General features: G+C 39.2%; 2 protein-coding genes across 2 annotated transcripts; both read right to left on the reverse strand.

Annotated features, from left to right (window-relative positions):
* Positions 1–9127: 9127 nt before the first annotated feature.
* On the reverse strand, positions 9128–9877 carry LOC139994988 (uncharacterized). The gene has a single exon (XM_072018088.1). The coding sequence runs from the start codon at positions 9875–9877 to the stop codon at positions 9128–9130; it is 750 nt and encodes a 249-aa protein (XP_071874189.1).
* Positions 9878–12527: 2650 nt separating this feature from the next.
* On the reverse strand, positions 12528–17356 carry LOC139994989 (uncharacterized). The gene is made up of 4 exons (XM_072018089.1): positions 17335–17356; positions 15462–16459; positions 13258–14790; positions 12528–12947 (listed from the first exon to the last, which is right to left on the reverse strand). Exons 1-4 carry the CDS (start codon positions 17354–17356, stop codon positions 12528–12530), a joined length of 2973 nt encoding a protein of 990 aa, XP_071874190.1.
* Between the last annotated feature and the right edge of the window lie 533 nt (positions 17357–17889).

Consider the following 17889-nt stretch of genomic DNA (forward strand, 5'->3'; position numbering starts at 1 on the left):
AATCACCTAAACTTCTTCGTTATTGTTATATAAAAAAACTTCATAGGACAAAGTTATATTTACTTATAGAATCATCCCCTACTCGGTTGTCCTACCCTACCTGATATACCTTTTAAACATATATGTTTGTATGTGTATTATTTGATATATCTTTCATCTTTAAGATTATCCACGCATAATAGATAACAGGCGTTGTTGCATCGGGCTATGAGAAACAAATAATTTGGATACAGATCCTTGTTTATGTACCTGATATACTTATTTCATTTTCTATCCTCACTGACGATGATACTAAACGCCAATATTCAAGGATTCAGGTACAATATTTTGTGTGTAAACGCCACTACTTATGGCGGAAAATTAAATAAGATTAATCGCGCGATTAAGTTTCAATATTTTTGATCACTATTTGCTGTGTAGACTCAAAGCAACTTTGGTTTTGAGTTAGGATGCATTTAGACTAAGCAAGCTGTTATGAATGCAGAACATCTTCCACCTACACTTGTTCAATACTATGAAACGGTGGCAGAAATACCTTTATTTCAAAACATTTATCTGAGCAATCACACAGAGTCGCGATTGCGCTGCGATATTATTTTCGATAATGTATTCAATAGCGTAATCTATCTTTTCCTACTCTTTACAGGCAAGTAACTGAAGCATTAAAAGTCCTCGTACATAATGTGCCATGTTTGCTACATAGCGGTCAATTTTATCTGTCGTTTTATGAATTGAAATACATATTTTTGTCACCAATATCATTTCGTATACTTTAAATAATTATTTTATACGAATCTTCTAAGTAATTTTTTCTCAAAATTGATTCGTTGGGAATATTTTGATTCGTATATTTTCTTCAAAAAATTTACTAATACCACGATATCTAAACACCACTGTGGAACATTGGCAGTCACTATGGCTTTGCACAAATCAGTATAAAAACGTGTTATCATATGAATCTTCCGATTTTGTTGAATGTTTGTAAGAAAGATTTTTAATTTTTTTTAATTAACTAACTACGTAGTTTTATAGAGACGAGTTTGCAGAGATGTGATCAAACATTTTCCTGGCGTCGTGGTTTCTCGCAAACAATTTTTGATTATAATTTCAAGCGCAATTGAAGCTATATAAAGACCATGTATGGAAGTATGAAAAGAATATTGAATATTGTTTAGTGCAGCAAATTCACCTATCACGCTACAGCTGCCGCTCCCCATTTCGTAAATCGTACAAAAATATTAATATTATTTTCTTGGAAAATATAACTCTTATATATCTTTTAGAAAATTGTAGAAAAGAATTCTATCGTGATACTTTACAACACAATTACCCACGTTTCTTAATCTGTACATCCTATTCGATATTTTTTTCTGTCGCAATGAATTTCTATGCATTCTCTTTGTTTCCCGTTGACTGAGGAAATCTAACTCCAAATTGTTACCGTTGGCTTGAGCCTATGTTCTGTATCCACTTGAAAGCATACAAAATTTGTTACAACAGCCCAAGAATATTATTTAAAAATCTTATTTAAAAATCTCCTGGGATCTTGACAAATATTTCATAATATTAGACAGGGACAGAGAGATCTCGTTGATCTATTCATGCTCGTCACTAATTAGACGACGAGGCATTTGACTAAAATCCTGTGAGACTTCCTTTTAAGTAAGCCCCATACTTCCGAGGTACCCCCTCGTAGGGATTTATAACTAAAATTTATTTTAAAATTAATTTTAATTTAACTTTTTCCTTTGCATGTTACCACTACTCGTCCTTACTTTGCGAGATCTTTGCAAAAATCTGTCGGTACCACCACTACAATGAATGATACATATAACTGTGTGTCTGTAGCACCGTATATGATCGTATTGTTTGTCAACTACTTTGCTGTGACCGAATTTAGAAAGCTAATGCAAACCTAACTCACATCTTCCGTTTATATGGAATATGTAAACAAAGACTGGGCGAACTTGGGTATTCCAAGGATCCTTCGAATTATAGCCGCTTGCAGAACTGCGTAATAAAAATTATTATCATTAATGGTATGAGTTAGGTTTAGAATAATCTAAGTCTCTTAAATCCGGCCCCCGTGAGCAGGCTGGCCAGGTTTGTGGAATAAATAATGACATAATTACAGTTTATATTAAGCCTTATATTTTATTGTTATTATTTCAAGTTAAATACATTTCAGCCAATATTAGCAATGATTCTTATAGTCTCGAATGCACAGTTGTAAATAATTAATTATTGTTAGATGCGGAAAGTATAGTTCAAACACAAAAACATCAATGTTTAATGGATGTAAATAAATAAATCGCCAAGCAATACGCCGAACAAAGCGGCGAACGTGTCAGCTATGCTTGCGACTGTGTTAGAGATATACATGTAGTGTTATTGACAGTTTTTTGCGAATATTTCGGGAACTGTAACCAAGCGGCGATAAATTGCTAAGGATGAAGTTATTGAAAATGTTGATTTCTACAGCATATCATGGAAATTCAAGTTGTCGGCAACTTCTTAAATAATTTATTATTTAAAATTTTATTCTCATTTTTATTCATTATTCATTAATTTTTTCTTCAAAAAGAACATCTTTCGTCCGTTTTTTTTTTCAATAATTATGTTCGATACATTATTGGGAAACTTTTTATTCGTCTTTATAGAACCCACCATCTTATCGTACGCTTATGTAGAGGACAACCCTTAAGAAATGCCACATGATATTTCCAGGGTTCAAATTACTTTAATTACCGCACCAGAACGAGAGAAGAGGGGAGGTTTTTAGTGGGGTATGGCGCTACCACCTTGCCGAATCCAACATAACTCAGAGGCGCGAGCCTCTATGCCTAATGCATTTGCCCCTCCTCGCGCGCGCAACAAGAGGGCAGCATATACATATATCCATAGATTCGAACTATCTTCGTCGGTCGTGGATGTTTCCTGATTTTCAATTTATTCATAGCAGCATAAAAACAACTTTGTTTAAAAGACTATTACATTGGATTCAATCATATAAAACTTTTGATTTTTATTGAATAATTCTTCTATTCGTTATATGTATATTTACATATGTTCTATATGTTATTATATATATATATATACATAATTTGGTTACTATGATATACTTAATATATACACATACTGTACTATATATTATACACATATTATATATGCATATATTCTATACGTTATATATATTAATTGAGATTTTTATTTGCATTAAATTTGAAAATCAGTAAACTAAGTAGTAGTAAAAGATCATGGTAAGCAATTAAGATCATATTCGCAATGTAAAATATTGTACAATTATTACATAGTTTGAATATATTTTGCATTTACATATTCTGTGCACTTTGATATATAATATTTATATAAAAATCAGCAGCGTAATAGTGACAATTTTCAAGGTGTAAAGTCGTTGATGTATTGTAGTAAAATTGAAATATAATCGGCGCAGAGACACTTGCGCAGCGTACAGGATTCGCCCCTTATAGTCCAGAAGCATAGCCAATCAACAAGCAATACGAATCTGCCTTTATTAGGGCATTGTTCAATTTTCTTTCATATTCGAGACACGGTAGTGTGAAGGTGCTACGAAGTAGTTGCCTACGGTTGAACGTTACAATTTTTGTGTTTAGCAAGTATTTGAGCGATTGGTAAAAAGTGCTAGATGCTAGATAAAATATAAAATCTCGTTATTCGAAAATCGACTTGTAAATTTTTTATAAAAAGGATTCATTCAGGGTAAATACTTTATACTTGCAAATTTTAAGAAATACAAACTTTCTGTGAATTATTTTAATCTAATAACTTTGTTCTGTCTCTAGGACGGGTCATACGGCAACCAAATAGATTATTCCACATGTGGAAGTAAGTCATAGAAACCAATACAGTTTTCTTATTTATTTTTCTTTTTCCTTATTTTTATTATATTTTTCGTCTCTAATGTACTATTTACATTTATACATTTATATTAACGTAAGAGTGATGTTATACATATTTATGTTTTAGTTTTAATTAAATATATTGATTACAGCTTTTTATATAAATGTTAGATCGTTCTTTCTATTTTATTTTCTTTCGCTAAAAAATGTTTTCATCAGAGATGATGCTTATTCAGAACCAAAAATAAAGTCAGTCATCGATAATGGTTACTAATCACAGAACTTAACGTATAAATATTTATATAATTGAATATTATGTTCTCATAAAATAATTATGTTTTTGTTACTATTAATTATTCTTTGAATCTCGTATTGTATTTATCTGATAGATAGTAATTTTTAACGAAATTTGTTTAAGAATTCTCCCCTCATGCACTTCGTCGTACACAAAGAAGCTAATTCCACTAACACAATTCTTCATAAATTTTTTTCCATGCTATAATGGTAAGTTTTTCCCTACTTCTTTTTGATTACCTACTATTGCTGTATTATTTGCAATAATGTCCGTATTTTAATCGTAAAATGCACTGTTCCATTTAAAAAAAAGTGATACAGTATATTCATTCGTTATCTTTTCTATTTATCAACCAAAAATTATGAATAGAAAAAAACATGCCTAAGTTCTCAGATTCTGTTGCAAGTCATTATAATTAAATATGGACATGATTTGAATAACGTACCGAATCTGATGTCTACAAAATCGCCTAAAACTTTTAATTTTTATATGTATTTTATATGTAGATATTCTATTATACATAGAAACTTAGTCTCAATATTTAACCAATGGCGAAACAGTAAGCGGTAGAATATCTCACGTGAGATTGATGTTATCACAAAAAGTTTTAAAAAAATTTGTTTAGTTCGAAAGAAGACATCACATACAGTGCAAATTACTTTTTTGTAAATCTAGCAGTAGGGTTCCATTTCAACTTTATTTTTGCTAATGGAGTCATTTTTTTTTTTTTTTTTTTAATACATACATCGATCTATGTTTGTATTCCTTATGAAAAAATTAAAAAGAACTATTCATCAGATGTCTTTACTTGAATTCGTCATATGAAAGCCAGGTAAAGGCGCGAAACGGTTCTCTTGTGCTTACGTTGTCCTTGTCTTTCGTTTGTTTCAACGTAAACATAATACCGCTTCGTGTCCTATGTTTACCTTTCATACGACAAATTAAACGTATGAAATAATCTAGATTTACAGTTTTTCGACATAAATAGGATAATACTTTTTTATATGATATGAAACGTTACGATATCGGTTACACCACTGTTGTTTACAAAGCACGAGTTTTGACCGATTGGTAGGTTTGGTAGATAAAAAAGAATAATAATAACAACTAAAAACCGATTTAAACAGGTCATATTGTAGGATGTCAGCATACTTTCCGCGGTGAACGTATGTAAATATTGTTCATATATATTGTTTTAATATGGTTATTAACTATCTTATTGTTAAGTATATTTATATTGTAGTATAAGAATGTAGCCAAAAAATCCGCCTGTTTTAAACCCCTTCCTTTAATGTATGTAGTTAGCTTTTTGTAGACATGAACGCACAAAAGGATGGATGTTAACATTATTTCGTTTAACGGAATCATTGAACAACACAAACTATTCATTTTCATATTATTTTACGAGATACGAAGGCACAGTTTCGTTTTTAACGTGAACTACGACGGTTAACTGAAATGAAAGATAAAAGAAATGAAAATTTAATTCATTACCTACAAAATTTCTTATTTATTTTTCGACATAATTGCTATTTGTATCAATCTATATTTGGCAACGCGTGATAAGTTTCTTTATTCTATCAGTGAAGAATTCTGCTGGATACTTCTGGTAAACTATTGATAAACAACTTCACTGCTCACTTAACTTCATTTTCATATTTGAAATGAGTTCCATCTCCATCTATCTCGTTATTTTTCATTTATAATTTGTATAAAATGAAATTAAATCGTCACCGCGATGTGTGTATTATCATCTGCTTATACTCTAACTCACACTTGCCGAGTGATCGCGGCTGCGTCTGCACGCTGCTTGAACAGAAAGCACATCAAAATCAGCTTCGCGCTTAATGTTTAAATTGCTTTGTATCGATATGATTCACGTAATTCGCGCCAATTTTTCTGAATGCAAAAACATTTTAGACATTTTAGACACCGTCTGTCAACTGTTTCTTACCACCGAGCTTCCTTTTTTGCTTTATATTTCGAAGTCGTGAACCCATGCGTTTTTGTACGTAAACCACGCACTTGTCACGTCGGAGGCACAAAAGATCGCGAAATTAACAAATCGCAGGTGATATCCTCGCGCCGCGGCACGAATAAAACGATTCTTTCACAGATAGGGTGAAGAAAATAGAATTTGATACGCAAAGATCAAATTTATTATAGAAAATCCAACTGAGTAACGGTTACAACGGATAGATTCGAAGTATCACAATAGACTGTATTTACGCTCGTTTTGGAAGGTCGCTCTACCGAGGATCTAGTCCCTTTGGAGGGGGTCTCGTTAATCCATTGTTTCAACGGGTGTGGCCTTTAGAGTGTTCGGTCTATTTATTTACTAATCAGATGATTCCTTGAGTGTGTGACACACTCATTTTTTTTAACAGGGCAATCATCACCATACGAATTTATCTTCAAAATACCTGCAAAAGTTTTTGAATCACCGTCGCCGATATAATTTGTATATTTTACTCCACATTTTTCGTCAGATCTTAAAAATATTTCTGTGATAGAATCCACCTCCATCTTTCCAGCTGAACCTTAGTGATTTGAGGAGTATGATTCTGCGTGAGTTTTGTATCATTTTTCAAATTCGTCGTCATCTAGTGATTTCTTGTTTAAAATGCAGCTGTGGCAGTATGCACTTTTTACGATAAGGTCGATTACTTTACCACTATAGTGTACAATGATAGTTATTACACCGTATAATGAAGTAAAGCCATGTTTTTTCCAGGTTGCATCGCCAGACACTTTCAAATGATTTTCAATGTTCCCGTTTCTGCATTCTCTTCTCGCTCCTGTTTGACAGCTTTCTGAGTGACCGTATTGAAAGTCGGAGTGGCGAGCGCTCGCATATCGGCACGACGCTCGTCTACTTTCGGCTTTATATTCTTAGAAATATTTAGAATTGGCCTCTGTCACTTTGTAAACATATTCTTAGATAGTTTATCTATCGATTTAAGCAATTAAAAAAAAACGATTTTTTTTGACATTTTAATTCAGGACACTCCTTTATGCCCCAGCATATGGCATCTGAAACATCTTATAATGTTCAGAAGGACTCTCGCTATCCTTGCTCCTTAGTTGCGATGGAATGAATATTTTTTATCTTTACCGTTTTCCTGTTCGTTAGAGGAGCGATCTGCATCCCCTGCCGCATCGCCTTTTTCAAATTTTCTGCGACCTCATCCGTAGTTACCTTATTATTTAATTCCAAAAGTATATGCCCTGCCCTGGTCTTCCTTACTCCCGTTCTTTCTTTGAGGGCATTTTTGGCATCGACAACCTCCCTATAGGAGTCTATCCAGTTGGTATCCTGTTCACTTTGACCAAGATAGCTTCGCTTCTTCTCCTCATTATCCTTTCTCTCCTCTCCTCTAATATACCTTTTCTGTCGTACGTATCCGTTTGACTTCTCAGTCTATTTCGTCTGTTTAAGAGCGTCCATTCGCTCTCGCTATCCCCACTCTTCTCTTCTGTACTACATGCTTCCGCGTACGTCAGCTCCTCTTGTCTAGGCTTTCTTCTATAGCTCGCTTTCCTCTCATCTAGCAGAGATATACCCTTTTTCTTCGCCGATTGCTATACCTCGGTCTGGCTCGTTACGGAAACGCCTCTACTCCTTGCCTCCTCCTGCTCCTTAGGAGTCATTTGGGTGACCACCGTTTTCTTATCATGTCGCCTTCTATTCATTTGCGCGTTATTATCGATCTACTGTCTGACTCTCCTGATTTCTCTCATATTTTCTGTGTTTAATTTCTCCAATGTTGGGTCCCCCTTGCTCGTACCAATGATCCTTCTCATCATCCTCTCCATATTTAGCGAAAGTATCTCCAAACTTTTCATCAGCTCCTTCACATTCCGAAGGCCTAGTGTTGGAGCTCTACTTTTGTCCGCAGAGGACTCTTCCTCCATACCTCCATCATCGCTTTTTCTCACGCCTAAACCTTTCTCTTTACGAACATCTTTTCTTCCTCTTTTACTCTTCTCCCTCTTCTTGCTCTATTCGTATCCGGTGTCAAGTGGCTACTCTGATCCGTCAATTCCGCTTGGGAATCGACTTCCATTTCGTTATCCTAACCCGTCCTTTCCTTCCTTATCGGACTCTTTTCCCGTCTTCGTCCCGGTTTAAACGACTCCAACTTCCTCGTAATACCTTTCTTAACTATCGGTATTATCGATATTTCGTCCAGTCTCTTCTCCATATCGCTCTCACCAAGCGATTGATCTCCGGTCGCTTTTACCGAACGAGAGGAGGCCCTGGGACCGACTGGAATCGAATCGATGTAAAAGTTATTAATTTTTCCACTATTATTTTCTATTTGTTTTCCAATGACTCCCTTAACTTCCCCTGTATTAGCGTCGATGTGCTTTCGTATGCGTATGTGTTCTTTATAAACAGCTCGCTTTTCACTACATTTCTCCGCTCCTTCATTCTCTATTCAGCCTCCTTTGGGTCAATTTACTTTAGTACATATAGTACTTTAAGTTCGTTGAATTCGTTCTGTTGACTCATAAATATTATTAAGCGATTCATTACAATGTAATCAATATTTATTATTATTAATGTTACTGTTCACCTTCTCGCTGCCTTCGTATGCCTTCTCGCTGGCATCGCAGAAGCCATGCATTTCGGTCTCCGTTGCGGATTCAATTATCGCCTTGCGTTGGAATGTGATATTGTTTAAGAGTGCTAATTGGAGAAAATACCTGTTCCATTCTGAATGTAAATCTGTGGGAAGCGACTCATCCTAATCGACCTTCAATGCCCAGACTCTTTGAAGTAACATTTTTGCTCGAACGATCACTGGCGCGAGTAGTCCTAAAGGATCATAGATTCTAGCAATTACGGAGCTGATCGATCGCTTCGTGACGCGAGAAATGTTAGCTCTGGTGTCGACCGAGTAAAGGATTGAATCATCGGAGGACTTCCAATAAATCCCAAGCGGTTTTAAAGGTTGAGACTGAGTTGTAGATTTTGGTTTATATCATGGTCAGATAGTCCGTTGAGTAGTTCCTGGTTGTTGGATGCCCATTTTCGTATTTTTAGACCGGCCAGCTGGAGAAGTTCGATGAGTTCTGTTCGGATTGACAGCGCCTCGCATATCGTGTCAGCGCCGGTAAGTGCGTCGTCGACGTAAAAATCTCGTTGCAATACTGATGAAGCTCGCGGAAATCGGTGTCCTTCGTCGTCTGCTAATTGTTTGAGACATCGGATAGCCAGATAGGGTGCAGCTGACAGCCCAAACGTAACGGTGTTGATTTGGTAAGTTTCGACTTCGCCGTTTGAGTTGCGCCACAAAATTTTTTGATACGTTCGATCTTCCGGACGCACGAGGAATTGTCGATACATTTTCTCGACATCGCCTGTGAGAACGTACTGATGAGGGCGGAATCTCAAGAGGATATTGAATAAGTCCTCGTGCAATTTCGGTCCTGTATAAAGGGTGTCGTTTAAAGAAACTCCGGTAGTGCTCGGTGCAGATCCGTCAAACACAATGCGAAGCTTTGTAGATGTGTTCGAGTCCTTGATTACGCCATGATGTGGCAGATAGTATTCGTTAGCTGATTGGTGATGTGATGTGACTTTAGTCATGTGACCCAATTCCAAATATTCCTGAATGACCGCCCGATACGCTGTTTCGAATTGTTGATCTCGTTGGAATTGGCGATGAAGAGAGGCGAGTCGTTTCATCGCCATTGTTTTAGATGATCCGAGTGAAGGAAGTTTTTCGTTAAAGAGGAGTGCGACGATGTATCGCCCTTCGCTGGTGCGTTGGACGTGATTTTGGAAATGTTCCTCGCATCGTCGATCCGCCTCTGATATGTGTTTTATTCGTGGTCCCTCGTCGAGTTCCCAAAAGCGAGTGAGGTCATGAAAAGGGTCATGAAAGACTCTGCGGTCAATGGGAAGAGAGGGCTCCCTCCGATGACATATCCGAATTGTGTTTTTTGTTGGCGCAGATCGGGACCTGTTGGTGGATTAAGGTTGATTTGACCGAAACATAATGACGCAACTGTGGGCCCTGAGCTCAACAAGATATCGATCGGGGCTGGTAAATGAAATGTTGGACCGGCTAGCTACATGGATATTCCTAGGTATCGTAATTGTTGATCGGTCTATGGGTTGATCAGGGATGGATGTCGAAATTGTTGGTATGATCAGAAATGTCAACATGCTTTGGTAGGTTTTGCTAGTGGATGTGATCGTGGCTGTAATAAAGCGATTTGAAGTCCTTAACAAGGTATCAAGGGTTTTGCTACGATAGTGAGGGAAATAGGCTTCGTTGGTAATTGGTTAATTTTCGAGGCTGGTGGGTGAGGAAGGGGCTAATTGTCCCTGAGAGAAAGTGGCGAGTAGAAAGCATCATACGTGACAAAACGAACTTTCCCGAATCTTCCCGTAGTAAACAATAAACTGTTAGAAACGAATTACTAGAGAGATGTTTGTTCGATCTGAAGGATCTTAGCTGGAATTTGCTAAGATTTACGATGGGTCCTTGAGGCTATTGAGGGTACGCCGTGAGGATGTGCGGACAACTGGTTGCCAGCCTGCCCACGGTGTGTGGCCTAGTTTAGGTAGAGAGTCGCCAGACGTAACAATCACGTTTGTACAGAATCTGCCGCGAAGCGAAATGAAGTTATTAATTCGTGATATTGAAAAGTGGAGAGAAGCCGTTTTTTTCGATATCTGGTAAGAGACGTGGTGTGTAACTGCAGAAATTTGGAGATTTAGAAAAAGGTTACTTACGGGGTTGCACTTTTGAGGTACCGGGGCTTAATCCGCTTGGACTGGAAAAAGTCTCATAGTCGAGTCGCATGATGGAAAAGAAAATCTGTTGCATGCACGGTGGACATAGAAAACAGACTTGATGAAACTAGACAATAGATGATAAATTGATAATTTATTATCGCATAATTTGGATCTCCAACACTCCTTATCTTTGAGTGATTCAAATGAATGCTACACGGTATTTTAAATTGTGTATTATTTATCATGCAATTGAATATGCGAACTTGAAGCTTTGTAGAAATATGACTTTTCTCAATTTTGAAAAGTATACAAAATTGAATACCCAAATATTTATCAGCTGAAAACGCTCTTTAGCGAATAAAACGGTATTTTATTTGATCTTCATCTCTACAAATTTTGCACCTTGCACAGCAACTGACAGCGACTCAATTCTATTCTTTCTATTTGTTCTCTACTCAAGAGTTGCATTATTATGTGCTGGTCCAATAGAGTTTCCAATTTCAAATTAATAACAAATGACGCCATAAGTTAATAATAATTAGGGAAGTTCGTCAATTTTGTTCCCTTTGAAGTCTCATGTGGATCACAGTAGAGTTTGTATTTTTTAACAAATATCACGCTCATGTGTCTTTACTTTTTCTACACTCCAGAACGAAGTTATCGTTTCACAAAACTAAGGTTCCTTCAATTAAGAAATCATTTTTAGTGAACTATTCCGAATAATTTTAAATATATGTAAGAGTTCGAAAAGAAAATATACTTTTCAGCCATTGCTCATAAAAGTTTTCTGACGCATACGATACCGTCTGATATCATCCAAATATCGAGCCTGCTTAAACTTCAATTCATAGATATTAATATATTAATATATTAATTATATATATTCTTCCTCAGTTTCTGAATAGTCGCTGTCTGGTTTAAGCTACGAGCAGTAATTGCCGTGTATAGATACCGTATAAAGGATACATTAGTAATATTTGTGCGGATCATCCATCAGGGACATTTTCAAATCTCCTCTGACGTTCGTCTGTATTTGATGTGGATTTATTTTTCTGGTAGCAACGTCAGTTTTGTTTTGAGTAAAGCTTCCACTGAAATTATTCAAACTAGGGGTCGGTAGTCGGTTGAGAAATTGCAGCTTTTGAGAGGTAAAATTGGAAAGGGCGGAGCATATCCCGCAGATATTCTTGCTTGATTCCAGAATAGTTGCTGTCTGGTTTAAACTACGATCCATTTCTTTCACATAAAATACATTAGACATTGTGGTTTTAATCCTCCTTTTATTTACTTCAAAGTAAGTTAAAATTTTTCCGACTTCTGTTCCTTTTAGAATTCTACCGTCTTCTAACATTACATTTAGGGGGTTTTTTAGATTTTCGTATTCAATAAAATAAGAGTCATCATTTACAATGTGATCTGAACATCCACTATCCAATATCCAATCCATTTTTCGCGTATCTCTAGTATATACCGTAATTTCATTTTTACCATTTTCTCGCTGTACTCTCGTTAGAAAAGATCCAATTTCTTGGTTATCGTAGCCCTCGTTGCGTGAATAATATGCGTCGTGTCGACTTGCCCCGTTGTAGCGTTGTTGTCAGGCTCTGCTTTGTCCTCGTTGACCATATCCTCGTCCTCTTTGGCCAAAACCTCGTCCGCCGCGACCCCTATTCTTCTGCGGCTTAAGCGCACCTCCTTGCCATTGCGCTCCTCCGTTGTTTCCGTCATTGTTTCCGCTTCTGCACGTGTTCGTACAATTTCTTACCACGTGGCCGTACTTTCCACAGCCATAGCATTTTATGTCTCTTTTTTCAGCTGTGAATACATTTGACTTTGTCCTATCACTTTCCTTCTTGCTACGCGTTTCCCACATTGTAATTTTATTTTTTAAAAATTCACATGTTCGATCACTTTCTTTCACTGAGTCGATTAAGTCACCAATATAGCTCAGTGATTCTGGTAGTGTTTTCAGCATGTAGTCGAGTTTTTCACGTTCATTTATGTTTGCACCAGCACTCTTTAATTCATTTATCGTTTTTTCAAATTCCGTGAAAAATGAATTTGATTCTTCAAAGTCTTTCAGCGTCATCGTGTCTAGTCTACTTCTTATACAGATTTGCAATGCTGATTAAAACGCCATTGTATTTTTCTGTCTGTGAGAAAGTTCTGTATCTTCTCTTTGTGTTTGGTTGACTGGAAGAGGGCCTGGAGATCTTTCAATTCTCTGTTAGCCCCGACGAAGTTGGTGCCGTTGTCGCGCAATGTCCTCGCCGGGATATAAACCGTCGTAAAGCTGCTATGAAAGCGTCGGTGGTGAGGTTACTTACCAATTCGATATGTACAGCTCTGGTGGCTAGACATATGAAGATGGCGACGTAAACCTTGACCTTGCAGCGATTGCGATGTCTTCTTTCCTTGACGTAGAAGGGGCCGCAGTAATCTGTCCCGACGTTGGTAAAAGGCCGTGACTCGGTAATGCGCGCCTCTGGGAGATCTCCCATCAGGTATTCTACTGGGGGTGGATTAGATCGGCAACATCGTACGCACTCTTTGATGGTTCGCCATACTTGACTGCGACCATCGACAGGCCAATAGCGTTGCCTCACAGCGTATAAGGTCGATTGTGTTCCCGCGTGATGATTCTTCGTGTGATCGTGAAGAATGATGATTTTTGTTATCGGGGCCTTCGGCAAAATGATCGGGTGTTTTTGTTCGAAGGGAATCGGTGAGTTTCTGAGTCTTCCTCCGACTCGTAGTATCCCTTCCTTATCGATGAAGGGATTTAAGCTTTGGAGTTTCCCTCCGACCTCGTTGATCCGATCCTTCTGGAGCTGGCTAATTTCACGTGAGAAATAGATACTCTGTATCAGGTGTATCACCTTGTTGTGGGATGAATTGATTTCATCTACTGTCAGCGGTGTCGCTCGATTTTGTTTGTTTTTCCAACGAAGACATCGAGCGACGACTCTGATGAGTTTCGACCAGGAAGAGTATCGATCTAAGAAGGAATGTTCGATCGTGTTGCTCATTAAACAGATGGTCCTCTTCTGTTCTGGTATGTCGTCCGCCGTTGTAGGGCTCCAATTTGGCCAACTCTCTTCGGTCTGATTCAGCCACTCCGGTCCGGTTTTCCAAAGATCCTGCTTTAAAAACTCCTTAGGAGATTGACCTCGGGAGATCAAATCTGCTGGATTGCTGTTGGTGCGCACATGTCGCCAGTCGTTGATGTTGGTTTTACTTTGAATTTCCGATACTCGGTTTGTTACAAAGGTCTTTAGTGTATGTGCTGAGGATTTGATCCACTGCAGCACGATAGATGAGTCCGTCCAGTAAACGGTTCGGGAAATCCTTGTCGTTAAGGAATTTTTTACCACGGACATCAACGAGGTAAGGAGTAGTGCTCCGCTTAACTCGAGCCTTGGTATGGTTTGAGTTTTGAGTGGGGCTACTTTGGATCGCGCCGTTAGTAGTGTGGTCTGGATGGTTCCGTCACCATTGGTCGTACGAACGTACACGCAAGCTCCGTATGCTTTCTCGCTGGCGTCACAGAAGCCGTGAAGTTCGATGTTAACGGAGGCCTTGATGATGGCCTTTCGGGGAAATCGAATGTTATTCAATAGTGACAATTGCGAATAGTATCGCTCCCATTCTGAATGTAGATCTGATGGAAGTGATTCGTCCCAGTCCACCTTCAGTGCCCAGACTCGCTGGAGCAGAATTTTTGCCCGAACTATTACTGGCGAAAGCAATCCAAGCGGATCGTATATTCTGACAATCACAGAACTGATTGATCGCTTGGTGATATGTGACATGCTGATTTTGGTTTCAACCGAGTAGAGGATTGTATCGTCGTGCGAATCCTAAAAAACCCCAAGAGTTTTCAGAGTTGGAGACTCACCTAATTGCAGTTTTCGATTTTTGTCGATTTCAGATAATCCATGTAGTATATCTTGGTCGTTGGATGCCCACTCTCTTATATTCAACCCGGCAGATCGCAGTAATTTGGTTAATTCCTTCCTGATAGACACCACTTCTTGTATTGTATCAGCTCCGGTGAGAGCGTCATCGACGTAGAAATCACGTCTTAAAATCGATGAAGCGCGTGGGAATCGATGACCCTCGTCATCTGCTAATTGTTTTAGGCACCGTATGGCAACCTATGCCTACCTATTGTTTTTAGTCATTTCCTCTTGGATCGCTGTTCTTTGGCTGAACCGTGCGATTCGATCGAGTTAGGTCGTGACGAGCGTGTCTTGTGGTAATAAGAAGATCTTCGCTTTGGCTCGATAGTACGTTTTGAACGGTGGGTAGAGCGAGGTGTCGGTGACCCATTTGGAGATCGGCCTTTATTGGACCGTCCGTTCGATGAATGATTGCTAGAGGATCGATCGCTCGACGACCGACTGCTTGATGATCGTTCGCTTAAGCGTCGATCGCTCGGTGACCTACTACTTGATGATCGTTCACTTAAGGATCGATCGCTCGGTGACCTACTGCAAGATGATCGCGAGTTTGCAACCTTACCACTGACCTGAATATCATCTCTGTGGAGAAGAGTATGGTGTCGTCGTCGACATATACGGCATGATCCGGCGGAGCATTGGGTAATGGTGTGTCCCTTGCCTAGGCAATTTGTGCATAATGATGCCTCTTTTATCAGTGCAACGCGTGTCTTTGCGGGTCTTGCTTTGAAGAATTGGCAATTCTTTATGTCATGAGGTCCTCGGCATATGTGACACGTCCACGTCCTCTTTGTGGTGGTAAAAGTTTGTCCTCGGGACGAGTTGTATCGATGACTGGGGCGTTGATAAGACGACTCTTTTGTTTCCTTTGATTTAGTATAGGGTTGGTCACCGTTTGCCCGTGCGGTTAGAAACTCTATTAGATGCGTATACGAGGGCATCCTTTTATCGGGTAATGTATGATGCCACTTACGTATAGTTGAAGAGGGTAATTTCGTTGTGAGCAGATCGATCAATACGACATTCGACGTGACCGGCTCTCCTAATTTCTCTAAAGCCTTGAGATTAATTTGTACCGTCTCAAGAAAATCCTCTATGGCATCTGGTGTTTCCTTCGATATCTTGGGATAGTCACGGATCAGATGCCAATGACGCAGGCATACCCGACGGTGACAATCAAATTTCTCTCTAAGCATATTAATTGCGATGGCATAATTGGACTCGGTAATATCTAGCGATTGTATGCTTCTCGCGGCTTTGCCAGTCACGGACGATCGCAGGTAGTGATATTTTTGAACCGGTGTCAGTTTCTCATTGCGATCTATGGTGGATACAAATGTATCGTAAAAAGAATTCCATTCTTCGATAGTGCCGTCGAACATGGGCAAGTGGATCTCTGGCAGTTTGATAGCGATTACCTCTGAATCGGTTTCTGAGTCGTGTTTTGATGGTGTCGGATGGGTTGCGGACTGTGATTTCTTCACGAGTTCCGTAATTCGTCCACGAATGCGAATGTGTTCGTGTTGTGTAGCTTCGGCACGTTCAGTCTCTGGATCCTCTAGTTCGTCTAGTTCAATTTGGATATTGGTTATTGTTACGGCACGAGGCTCTGCAGAGATCGTATTTCCAACCGTCGCTCGCGGTCCTCCAGCGTCGCAGATACATCCTCTTATCTGCCCCACGAAAAATATACATTGTATCGACGAGCGCATATTTGTCACCAAATAACGAGTTCTGGAACCGTCGATCTCGGACCGTTATTTTCTAACGAAGAAGTCGGCCTACGTGATCATCGGCGCGTGCGCTGGCGTGATCCGAGCATATGGGGGGTCGTCTCCCCGAAAGACAAAGAATCGGTCTAAGGAAGTCAGTCTCAATCGAACACTCTAACCGATCAGTCGCATTCGAAATCTGTAACCGAGCAGTCGCATTCGAAATCTGTAACCGAGCAGTCTCATTCGACAACTGTAACCGCACAGTCGCATCCGAACAGTCTCATTATAAAATTCACACCGCATACATAAAAAATCGAGTCGATTCTCTGTAAAACATTAACTGTATCTATCACGAAACAATTTGTGACGCTTCTATTATAATTTAACTTATTGTTAAAAATATATGTTATATTAACCTGTTAACACAGTGTTAATTTCAATTAACCACCCCTGTTATCCTAATCAAAACACGGGGAACGACTAATTCGCGGCGTCGATGAGCCGAATCGTAGCGAGAATTTACACCTCTCGCTGACGCGTTTTCCTCGCGACCGCGTCTCCCCGCGAACGGTCGTAACAGTTATCCTGTTCCCGAGTTCGTCGATCGTTTGACTACAAGACGTGATAAAGCCTTGATCGATGGCGCCAGCTTGCTCCCATTCATCGATCTGACGATCCACGTGTTTCAATCGGCCGAGTAAGACGCCTCGTCTTCGGCGCAACTTACTGATACGTTCGGATTGAGACATGGTGGAGTCTGAATCCATTGAGCGAGCTCACCTGGTTGATATGCAATGGACGCTGGTGTGAATAGCTGCTCGGCGCTGGGCGGCGTGAGATCGCGCGTGTGATCAGCGAGGAAGGCGCTCTTCTTCCGACGGTCACTCGTGTGATGGAGTTGTTTTCACGTGGAACTGTGTTCACTGATAAGTGATCTTTCCACTGGCACGTAATCCGGTTTTCACTGGTTTGTAATCCGGCTCGAAGAACCATGTATTTTCGTCCAGTCGCGGGGAGACGGTCGCGTTATAGCGCGTCAACGGGAGTCGTAAATTCCCGCTACGATTGCACGAATCGACACCACGAACAGGGCGATCCCCTTATTTCTTGTGGGAGAATAAAGGGTGATTGGGTTGGAATATAACTGGACTTCACAGTTATATTATATATGTATATTTATTTGCACTAGATTACAAGAGTTAACGTGAACCGAACGTGTTTGTATGCGTCGTGTCGGAAAGCGTTGTGATGGACCCGAAGGTTGCTAGATGTGGTAGTTAGA

Source organism: Bombus fervidus, chromosome 15 (genome assembly GCF_041682495.2).
Source record: "Bombus fervidus isolate BK054 chromosome 15, iyBomFerv1, whole genome shotgun sequence".
NCBI classification, from domain to species: Eukaryota; Metazoa; Arthropoda; class Insecta; order Hymenoptera; family Apidae; genus Bombus; species Bombus fervidus.

Excerpts from the sequence above, each read along its gene's own strand:
- LOC139994989 (XM_072018089.1), bottom strand. The coding sequence starts at position 17,356 with ATGTCTCAATCCGAACGTATCA. Across the intron at positions 16,460-17,334 it reads GTCTCAATCCGAACGTATCA|ACGAACTAGAGGATCCAGAG; the intron begins GTAAGTTGCGCC and ends AAATTGAACTAG. Across the intron at positions 12,948-13,257 it reads GAGCTGTACATATCGAATTG|AGTGCTGGTGCAAACATAAA; the intron begins GTAAGTAACCTC and ends AATGAATTAAAG.
- LOC139994988 (XM_072018088.1), bottom strand. The coding sequence starts at position 9,877 with ATGGCGATGAAACGACTCGCCTCTCTTCATCGCCAATTCCAACGAGAT.